This window comes from Myxine glutinosa, unplaced genomic scaffold, assembly GCF_964187855.1.
Source record: "Myxine glutinosa unplaced genomic scaffold, kmMyxGlut1.1 SCAFFOLD_477, whole genome shotgun sequence".
NCBI lineage: Eukaryota > Metazoa > Chordata > Myxini > Myxiniformes > Myxinidae > Myxine > Myxine glutinosa.
The window spans coordinates 29074-41174 of record NW_027616574.1 but is presented as its reverse complement, the minus strand read 5'-3'; the positions used below and the strand labels follow the sequence as shown (position 1 = coordinate 41174).

The window sequence follows — 12101 nt, the reverse complement described above, 5'->3', positions numbered from 1 at the left end:
GGATTAATGACATCATTAATTTTTTTTTTTTAAGTTACAGATTCGGATGAAACGGTGGCGGTTTCGGTATTGTATAAGACAATTGATTCACAATTTAATTATCTCACCATTATTATTATTTTTTTTCCATTATTAATGACTTGTTTATTTTATTTCTCATCTGGGCAATATCTCAGGCACCTTTTGAGCTAGGAAGCTGATATTCGGACATGACAGTGACCAAGTGATGTGGCTATAAATGATAGTTTGGATGTATTGATTAATCAATTAATCGATCAAAGATTTATTGATTAGTCAATAAATTATTTAATTTTTTCAATAAATGGCTCATTTAATCAATCCTCAAAAAGTTACAGCTGCGGATGAAGCACTGGCGGTTTAGGTATGCTATTAGCCAATTGATTAAGAAAATATTTTACGATCATTATTTATTGATTTTAATTATGCAATTAATCAATCAATTATTGTACACCACTCCCTCCCAATACAGTCTCTACGAGCCACATGGCGGTATTGCCAGGCGCCGAAGGTGCCACGGCAATGCAGCGCTGGAGGATATTTATCTATTTATTTGGCAGGGGGGTGGTGTACTTTGAATGTATCTGAACTTGTTGTACACCGCACCTTTCCTATGCCATCACCTTTTGAGCTAGGAAGCTGATATTCGGACATGACAGTGACCAAGTGATGTGGCTATAAATGATATTTTTGATTTATTGATTAATCATTGAATAGAATAATTATTTATTGATTAATCAATTAATTATTAAATTTTTTATTGATGACTTATTCCATTAAAATTTCTAAAAGATACATCTTCATATGAAGCACTAGTGGTTTAGTTATGCTATTAGCCAATAATTGATTAAGAAAATATTTTATGATAACCTTTGTAGATTTTAATTATGCAATTAATCAATCAATTATTGCACACCTCTCCCTCCCAATACAGTCTCTATGAGCTGCACAGCGGTATTGCCCGGCGCTGGAGGCGCCCCGGCAATGCCGCGCTGGAGGATATTTAATTATTTGGCAGGGGGGCGGTGTACTTTGAATGTATCTGTACTTGTCTCAGGTTCCTTTCGAGATAGGAAGCTGATATTTGGACATGCCAATGACCAAGTGATTTGGCTGTAAAGGCTATTTTTGATTTATTGATTAATCAATTAATTATTTAATTACTCGATTGATGACTGCATTTTTTTTTTATGTTACAGATTCGGATGAAATGGTGGTGGTTTATGTGTTCTATTAGCCAATTGATTTATTATTTCTTTTTTTTATGATTATTATTTCTTTTCTTTCTCATCTGGGCAATATCTCAGGCACCCTTTGAGCTAGGAAGCTGAAATTTCGGCACAATAGTGAGCAAGTGCTTTGGCAAAAACGCTATTTTTTGTTTTTTAATTAATTAGTTAATTGATTTGTTATTTAATTATTATTGATTAATTGGTTTCAGACCAGGTCACTCTACTCTGGACATGCTGCTTCTGCTGTCTCAACAATGGATGGAGGTCCTCAATGCCAAACAGGAAATTAGAGCTGTCTCCCTCGACATATCACGTGCCTTCGACACGGTCTGGCACCCCGCTCTGCTCACCAAACTCTCCTCCTTTGGTATCCATGGAAATCTCCACGCATGGCTGGCGGACTTCCTCTCTAGTCGTCGTCAACGTGTGGCCCTGAATGGGTTTCTCTCATCTCCTCTTCCTGTTCAGGCTGGAGTTCCCCAAGGCAGTGTTCTGGGCCCCGTGCTTTTTCTGGTCTTCATCAATGATCTCTCTGACTCTCTCGAAAATCCTCTCTATCTCTTTGCTGATGACTCCACTCTCTGCCGCTCCATTCCTCTTCCCTCAGATCGGCAGTCTGCTGCCTCCTCACTCTCTGAAGACCTGGACAAAATCACAGACTGGTCAAACAAGTGGAACATGTCTTTCAATCCTGACAAATCTCACACTCTTACTATGTCTCTCCGAAAAGATCGACTGGACAACCCTCCCATCTACTTTCTCAACAATCCTCTCCAAGAAGTTCTGTCGCTCAAGATTTTGGGTCTCACTATCTGCCATGATCTTTCTTGGGAAAACCACATTTCAAAGCTGGCCTCCAAAGCCAGTCGCCGACTGGGCATCCTCCGTCGTGCAAAGTCCTTCCTCGGCACACCTGAGCTCCTCACCACATACAAGGCTTTCATCCGCAGCTCAATGGAATACTGTTCTCCCCTATGGGCCGGTGCTCCTGCCTCACACCTAGCTCGGCTTCACGCTGTTGAAACCAAAGCTTTCAGAATTATTGGAATCTCCCGCGATGAAGCTATCTCTGAGGGCCTTTCACTCACTCACCGCAGGCAGGTAGGTGGTCTTTCTGTCTTCTACCGACTCCTCTCCGGCCTTGCACCCCCAGCTCTCTCTGTGCTCTGTCCCCCAAATATTCCTACAGGTCGCACAAGATCTGCCAGCAACCCTCTGATGGTTAAACTGCCGAAATCTAGGCTCTCCGCTCACCTTCACTCTTTCATTCCTCTTTTCTCCCGCCTCTGGAACAAACTCCCTCACTCCCTTCAATCCCACTCCTCCCTCCAGGTCTTTAAAACAGCTGTTCACCACCATCTCTTATCTTCCCCCATCCAAAACCTTGATCTTTTCTACCCCCGCTAATTCACCCCAGATCCACCTTGTTTGAAATTCCAACTTCTTTCCTGGAAGTCCTGGCAGTGTCCATATGTTTTATACCTCTCCCACTGCCCCCTTCCCACGCCCCCCCCCAAAGCCCTCGCCCTCTCTCAGATCTCTCGATGTCTCCATGTCTCTCGGTCCCTGCTCTCAAATGTTGTGTTTGTGTCCTTCCCCCTCTCTCCCCATCTTGTCTACCGCTCCCTATGTTATATGTTTTATGTGTCGGTTTGTCTTTCTGTGTGATTAATGTTCGCTCTTTCACGAGCCTCGATATTGTATACAAAAAAAAAATAAAAAAATAAAAAAAATAAAAAATAAAAAAATTCATTACTTATTTATTTCCTTTCTCATCTGGGCAATATCACAGGCACCTTTTGAGCTAGGAAGCTGATATTTGGACATGACAATGACCACGTGATTTAGCTGTAAAGGCTATTTTTGATTTATTGATTCATCAATTAATCGATCAATTATTTAATTATTCGATTAATGACTTAATTTTATTTATTTTTTTTAGTTACAGATTCGGATGAAACGGTGGTGGTTTAAGATTCTATTAGCCAATGAATTCATTGTTTAATTATTTTATGATTATTATTTATTTATTTTCATTATTAATCATTTATTTATTTGCTTTCTCATCTGGGCAATATCTCAGGCACCTTTTGAGCTAGGAAGCTGATATTTAGACACGACAGTGACCAAGTGATATGGCTATAAAATATATTTTTGCTGTATTAATTAATCAACAAATCGATTATTTATTTTTGATTAATCAATTTTTTTTTTTTTTTTCTGATAAATGACTTATTTAATTAATTATCAAAAAGTTACAGCTTCGGATGAAGCACCGGTGGTTTCGGTATGCTATTAGCCAATTGATTAAGAAAATATTGTGTCATCATTATTTGTTGATTTTAATTATGCAATTAATCAATCAATAATTATTGTACACCTCTCCCTCCCAATACAATCTTTATGAGCTGCACGGAGGTATTTCCGGGTGCCGAAGGTGCCCCGGCAATGCCGCGCTGGAGGATATTTATTTATTTGGCATGGGAGCGGTGTACTTTGAATGTATCTTTACTTGTTTCTATTTTATTTTTTGTTTGGGAGGCGGGGAGCGTGGGGGGTGGGGAGCGGTGAGGGAAGGGGGAGGGAGGGGGGCGAAGGTGGTCTCAGGGTGAATAATATACAACACCCACCACACACTGTCCATTGATCAGCACCTCTCACAGGGTCAGCATGGACATCACAATCAGCACAGATGTTCGCAATCACACATACTAACTGAAGCTTCCCACTAATCCTGCCAATATCCTTGTAACCCTATATCTCCAATGCTTCCAGGTATCTGTCCAATTCCAATTTAAACTTATCTACTATTTCTGCTGTCACTACCTTTCTAGGGAAACGATTCCATGTATTAACTACTCTCTGAGTGAATGGCCCTTGCCTTATTACTGTCTTACCCTTGTTGCCTTACCCCTGCCTTAAAATTGTCTTAACTTTCATTTTCTTTGCTATGGCCACAGTCCTAACACTCTCCACTCTGCTGAAAAACTCCATTTCACCTATGTTGTCGGCATCCTTCATTATCTTGAACATATCCATCAGATTCCCTCGCAATCACCTCCTTTCCAATGTACAAAGTCTTGTCTCCTTCAAATTGCCCTCATACTTAATTTAGCTATTCCTGCAATCAATCTCGTAGCTGTATGCTGAACCCTCTCTATGACAGCGATATCCTTCCTCAGATGTGGTGACCAAAACGGAACACAATATTCTAAATGATGACACATAAAATTCCTATCCAGTGTGAACATTACCTCTGTTGATTTAAGTTATCCTGCTATGAATACAACTTAAAACCCTGTTAGCCTTACCTACATCCCATTTAGTTACATTCATGACTTCCCTTGCATGATGCTATCTCTATTCTTATTCCTCTTACCCATCCCCAGCACCTTACCTAGTGTTGAACTGCAGTTGCCAATCCTCTGCCCAATCTATTAAAGTATCAATACTTTCCTGAATCTGATCACCACCATATATCAATCACCCAAAGAATTGTCCAACTATTCCAAAATCGTTACATACTTGCAGGCTCGTCGCCATTGTTTCAAATTACCATTGTTACGGCGATTGTCACAAACGCCATTGTTACGTTACATACTTACAAGCACTTACTTAACTTAACAGATACATCTTAGCACTCCGATAATAATTTTTTTGAGGCGTGACTATTATATTCTGCACATTATCATTCATTCCTGAGACATTTTTGTTTTTCCCTCTGTTGACCTATGATTACGTTGAAATCAACACTATGATTAGTGTTGAGTGTCACTGTGCTGATGGTGATTGTGTTGCATCCACAGGAAGCTCCTATAAACCTTCCTTTTGGAGTTTCAAACGTCATCCTTCAGGCAGTCGAGTCATTGTTCTCATTAATTCAGAAGGCCTGGTCCCCCTATCAGAGCGTGATGTGGAAAAGCAAGGAAAGGGGGAGAAAAGGGACTGCAAGTGAGAAAAAAAGAAGAGCTGTTGTGAGTGGGTTAAAGTGGTGGAGGGTGGAGGCAGGACCCACTGGGCGAGCCAGTGACAGGGCTTCTCGCACAAAGCAGCCACTTCCTGACCGGTTTCCTTATCTCTGCATGCATTCACTACACATGCGCCCAAACTCTGGACTTCTGCTCCATAATCTTTCCTGTTTTCCACACAGGTCTCCTTTTCCAAGGATGAACCCTATTTTCTCCTTTTGCTGTTTTGCTACCTCTTTCGGTATTTTCTTTTCTCCCATGATCACATTCTGCCTGTGGTTACAATTACAGAAAGCTGAACACCCGCGGAAACAAACTCTCCGAACGCATTTGTGGTAAGCATCGTAAAAACGAGTGCAAGGTAATGAAGTCATCAAATTCCATATTGCACGAATAAATCTGAGGTCTGCCTTGAAGCTCTCCTATGGCAATCACATTCTCGAGATCGCAATTTATTTCCCATTAATATTCCCGATTCAATGCAAACGCTCAGTCGACTTGTTTAAGATCATTTTGCAAATTCTGCTTTTTGTCATCAAACACACCTTGCAATTGAATATCCATTTGCAACCACGATTGTCAAACGGATTCGAGCTTTCTTGGAACTTTTTGTGTCCTGAGGGTCGTATTTGGAAATGGAACCATCATGAAGTGATAAACTTTTCCACTTGTACGAATCATAAAAAAAAACTCAATGCCACAAAGGTTCTGTGTAGCCGTGACGTGGCAGTCCTGATAAGCACAATCAAGTAGCATGGCCGAGTAGTGTTTTAAAGCAAATATTAGTTATCTTAATTCATATCTGTTTGAAAAGAAGATTGCTCTGCCCTTAGTTGGTATAATTGTTGGAAACTTTGAGCAACTGTTCTGTGGTTTACACACAGGCCTTCGAGCTCTGCAAGACAAATGAGTGAGTTAATGAATATAAATGTAGTTAACATTTGTCCGGGATAAAATCTACTCAAAAAGCAGTTCAGGTTGATGTGTTAGTCTTCCCACACTGAACCCATGACTTATTATGGATGGAAACCAGGTTCAAATACTATATGCTTTTGTCCATGCTCGTCGACCCAAAGTCCTTGTAATTCACGTAAAACGTACACTGATGTCTAATCATGTCTTTGTCCTGGATGTGGTAAATGTAAAAGCCTCTCCATTAGCCTTACATCAATGAACCACCTTTAGAGGCCATTTTCCCCCACAGAACAGGGGTTGGCCTTTTTCGGGCACCGTGGTCCCCTTTTTGAAGCAATGTTTTATGGCCGGATGCTCTTCCTGCCGCCAACCCTGTTAGTCGCCTGTTGCGACACACAGGGAATTACCAACCAGCAAGCTGGTACTCAATTTGCCGACCTCGGAAGGATGACAGGCTGAGTCAACCCCCCTGGTGTTAATTCAGCGATCGACCGGAATTCGAACCCAGGATCCTAGGATCCCAAGCCGGCACCCTAACCGCTTAGCCAACACCAGGCTAAGATCCTCACATCAATGTACAAAAATAAACCTTATGGTAATATTTCAGTTCAGCATTTGAGTTCACGCAGTTACAGTACGTATACACACAGCATGTGGACACATGACACATTACGAGACCTTCTTATCGCCACAAATAACGACACTGCGGTATATAATTGCACGGTATACAATTGCACGGTATACAATTGCACAGTATACAATTGCACGGTATACAATTGCACGGTATATAATTGCATGGTATACAATTGCACGGTATACAATTGCACGGTATACAATTGCATGGTATACAATTATTGCACGGTATACAATTGCACGGTATATAATTGCACGGTATACAATTGCACGGTATACAATTGCACGGAAAACAGCAACAATTCTTTTGCATCGATTATACGTCCCAGAATCACTTCAATGTTCTAGTTTGCAATTTCAACTCCTCATGTAAACAGTTACAAATTATTATCCATGAGACGACGTGATGAAAGTAATTGTTAGTTTAGCCATCTGATGAATAGATCCACATCCCATTGGTACTTGGATATTGTACTGCAGGCATGGTATTTAGGGCCACAGTACAAGGTTTGTGATGTCCTATTGTCAAATATATAATTGACGCTCCAAACAAACGACACAGAACAGCCAGATTAACGTGCATGCCGCAATGTCGGATTTGATTTGCCTCCTCACTGCAATCAATATGTTGACACTTGACCAGCAGTATTGGAGTCAGATTTGCGTCAGTCATTAATTATTTATCATAAAGGACAATCCAGTTATCCTGCTTCCCAAAACTCACGCAAAACAGCTAAAAGAGGTGGTAACAAGTAGAGTTACATTCAAAGTACACTGCTCCATGCCAAATAAATAAATAGCATATCCTCCAACACGCAACATTGCCATGGAGACTTCGGCGCACGTTGATGCCGCCGTGCAGCACATGGAGATGGAATTGGGAGGGAGCGGTGTTCATTATAATTGATTGATTAATTGCATAATTAAAATAAATAAATAATAATCGTAAAATAATAAATTTCTTAATCAATTGGCCAATAACATGCCTAATGTTTCATATAAATTTGTAACTTTTGGAACATTATGTAATTCATTGAAAAATTTAATAATTAATCAATTAATAGGTTAATCAATAAATCAAAAATACCCTTTATAGCCACATCACTTGTCACTGCCATGTCCAAATATCAGCTTCCTAACTCAAAAGATGCCTCAGAAATTTCTCAGATGAGAAAGAAAATAAATAAGTACTTAATAAATCGATAATAATTAAGTAAGTAATCAATTATTTGATTAGGTTCAGTATTGTGCCCAAATTTCAGCTTCCTAGCTCAAAGGATGGCTGAGATATCACCTGGACAAACAAACAAGAAAACAAGAAAACAAACAAACAAGCAAACGGAGTGAAAACCGAGTGCTCCCTTTTGGTGTGCGGTGATGACGTCATGCAGTGCCTGGAGATGGAATTGGAATGGGGTGGTGTACAATGCAGGTAGTTTCATAAAATCACATTCAGTAGGTGAGAAAAAGAGAAAGGGTAAGAGAAAAAGACAGTGAGAGGGCGAGAGAGGGCGAGAGAGAGAGCGAGAGCGAGAGAGAGAGCGAGAGCGAGAGCGAGAGAGAGAGTGAGAGAGAGAGAGAAAGAGAGAGAGAGAGAGAGAGAGAGAAACAGCAGATGAAACTTTTCAGCACTCGTTACCTGGAATACAGCAGAATTAAACCAAACACCCAACCCAAAAATGATGTGAATGATAGCAGGTGATGGCGAAATGGTCAAAAAGGAAGAACTGAAATGAAACTCTTCTTCATTATGTCATTGCTAGAAAAAGTGTCCTCTAATGTGATTTCTCATCCACCAATCAGATGTTCCATTATTCAGGACCATTAGCAAATGAAGAACAAGGAAGGACACAATGGATGAGTGCCCCGTTATAAAGCCTCTTGTGGAAAGTTCATCATCGTATGTCATGCGCAATCACCTTTACGGAAGTGATGCAAGAGTGCAGGCAAAAAAGATGTGGTTTCATTGGAAATCTCTTCCACAAGCGAAGGAACGCAAAAGGCCTAGAGAACTCGCATTTTGAATACGTCATTGTTTCTCCGACTGGGATCTGGTAAGCGGGGCGGCAGCACTCACTGCTCTGCCCATCGCAGAAGTCTCATCCCTTTGCTGACCACAAGCAACTTTTAAACTCATTGAGGGTTTTAACTCCAAGCATCTTGTTTGACTCCTCCACCCACGTGCCAATCACCCCGAAACTAAGAAAAGAAACCCTGAGAAAACAACAAAAATTGCTGAGGAAACAAGTGGGTGTTGTTTGTTTACAACTTCATCTCGTCGGCTCACAATGCCTGTGGTCGCCACGATAAAGGGACAAATAAAAACGGTCGTGTGTGCTGCGCGGTGTCGATAGAGCATCCCGGTCGCTGAGAGCCTCCGGCCTTCGGGTCCACACGGGGGCGGGATGTGCGTGGGCGTGGCTGAGGTTGCGGCCGCTGGGGGTGATAACATCGAAAATGTTGCCGCAGAGACCAAGACAAGGCGACTGCAGCTCGCGGGCGTGGACGGTGGTGCACTCAATGGCGATCGATATCAAACGCTTTGTAAACGATCAATAATACTGTTTCTGACCCTCGATAAAAGGCCTCAATAGGGTGCGTGCTGAGGTCCTGATAAAACTATGGAGAAGAAACTCGAGCTTTCCCAACAATCGGTCATGCGCAATATTAGCACAAGCAAAAAAAGTACAAAAAAGCCGGACCAAAATCCTGTACACGGATTGTCAAAATGAATTTGGAAATCTTTTGGCTGGGAATTCAATGCTGGCTGCATCTCGAGTCATTGAAAGATAAATAAATCACAAAGCGATATGTTTGAACGTCTGTTCACAGATCTTAGGCCAATCAAATGAGCGATTGTCAACAATGAATGATAGTTAAGGTATTCGTCATAACAACCCATGATCACTTTTGATGATGGAGACAGCAGCAAAACAATGCGGCCTAATGGGTTTTGCGATATTGATGTGTGCCCAGTTCAATACCTTCGTTTTGACATCACCTTCCTTCACACATTGATGTATAATGCTCCATGATAAGCCACAGACACCAATGGAAGAACAATAAGAGCAGACCTCTCTCCCTGCCCCCCCCCCCCCCCACCCCAACACAGTCTCATCACTGTACTTCCTTTACTGCTGTCTCTCCCAAAATTGATTTCCCTTTTTTTTTTTCCACCCCTTTCTCTCTGCTTCCTCCCCTTCCTTTTCTCTCCCATCATCCTCCCATCTCTTCCTTGAATAAATTAATCCCCTTTGTACATACATAATAATAAGCTGACATAATGGTACCGAGGTTACTTCTGTGCTGTCTTCTCTGCTTTTGATTCTCGACTTTACTGTGAACTGTCATTCTGGTGCTTCGCTTGTAGGGTAAAAAACAACAACAACAACAACAAAAAAAACAAACACCTTTAGAGGCCATTTTTCCGGGCACCGTGGTTGGTTGTTGTAGGGTGATGCATCGTAAAGTGCTCTGTTCCTCAAATTGTACGTTACACCAGGACTCCAATATACTAGCATCAGCTGGTGGATGTTAAATATCCCATGGTCTCTTTTTCAAAGAATAGGCCAGTTAAGTTAGCTCTGGCACCCTGGCCAAATTACAAATTCTTGCCCAAATCACCCAGCGTTGTACCTGGCCAACCAGTTCGTGATCGACTTGACCCAAAAGGGCTCCTGTGCCAAAGCCACAAGGTGAGATTAATTGAGAGCAACAAAAGTATTTAGAACAGTAATGTGCTTACATAATAAATAGATGGCTCCAAAATGGCTATCAACCTTTTCATCAGCAAAGGTCTTTAAAGGTTTCCCTCCAGGTCTTTAAAACAGCTGTTCACCACCATCTCTTATCTTTCCCCATCCAAAACCTTGATCTTTTCTACCCCCACTAATTCACCCCAGATCCACCTTGTTTGAAATTCCAACTTCTTTCCTGGAAGTCCTGGCAGAGTCCATATGTTTTATACCTCTCCCACCCCCCCCCCCCCTCCCCCTTCCCATGCCTCCCCCCCCCCCCAAAGCCCTCTCCCTCCCACAGATCTCTCGATGTCCCTGCTCTCAGATGTTGTGTTTGTGTTCCTCCCCCTCTTGCCCCATCCTGTCTACCGCTCCCGATGTTATATGTTTTATGTGTCGGTTTGTCTTTCTGTGTGATTAATGTTAGCTCTTTCACGAGCCTCGATCTTGTATACAAAAAAAAAAGAAAAAAAAAAAGCAAGCACAGCTTTTATATCCTTTTCCCTCTGCCAAAGAAAGTCCCTTTTCAGTTCCTCGCATTCCCTGAACTTATGACTCACTCAATTTACCCATTTGCAGCTCTACAGTCTGTGCCATAACTGTGTTATACATAAGTCTGTGTTCAGAGCACCAAAAAAGTCTGTGCCATATTACAGTGCATTTGGAAAAAAGATGAAACTTCGGGGACATTAGGTGGAGAAGAAGTAAAAACTCACACGTCACTCTTGGTGGTATAGACGCTGTAGTTGAGCGATTCGATTGCCATCCACCGCACTGGAAGCCTTCCCTGCAACAAGCACAGTTGGAGAATGAGTCACGTTGGAGAAAAGGATTAAAATAGGCCAGGGCTTATGTCATGGCTGCTTCAGGTTTCGACGCACCACTTCATTATCGCACTAAGAGCACAATGGTGAGTAGGCCCGATGAAAACCGCGAGTATATAATGCAATGGAGAAAGACCACGAGGAGAGATGACATCACATCAACCTAAAGGTTCTCTGGTCGAACCAGAGATTAACTGGGATTCAAACAAGGCTCTCGACTCTGGTTTCTATGGGTCGATGAGTAAGAGAAATTATTGGGGAAGGCCAAGCAAAAATGTGAGATGTAATGCGATTGATCCAAACTATTACACATTGCTGCCCCTCTGTTCTTAGGACCTTATAGGACTGGTAATGGGTGTCCGAGGAAGGCAAAGCCAGGGTAAAAAGCCCTAAAACAACGGTGTTGGTTGTTCATTTGACAGGAGTTCCTTTTGAATCCCTGACAACAAATATCCCTCGATTAGAGGGAAATCCTCAGCGAATAGGACTTGGCTCATTAGTGAATGGGTGGTTAGGAAAGGAAGGAAGAGAAGAGCAGGTCAGGAAAGGGGAAGGAGGAAGGGTGGCGAAGCAATATAATAGGAAGAAAAGGTGAAATGTGTGTGTGTGTATATATTTTTTTACCTTCCATGGAGAACTAATTATCCTTACTATAATTCACAGACCGGTTTGCATTTGTTTGTGTGTGTGTGTGTGTGTGTGTTTGTCACGCTACTCCTCCTCCAGTTCTGGGCCGATTACATCCAGATTTTCTACATAGGATCAGCATGACCC

General features: G+C 41.8%; 1 protein-coding gene across 1 annotated transcript in view; it reads right to left on the bottom strand.

Moving 5' to 3' along the window:
• Positions 1–12101, bottom strand: part of LOC144888990 (tyrosine-protein kinase receptor Tie-1-like) — a gene marked incomplete at its 5' end in the record, with an annotated part of 66075 nt that overhangs the window by 32749 nt on the left and 21225 nt on the right. The window contains one exon of the mRNA XM_078768790.1: positions 11220–11290. Coding sequence (XP_078624916.1) covers positions 11220–11290 — 71 coding nt within the window. The remainder of the gene's footprint in view (positions 1–11219; positions 11291–12101) is intronic.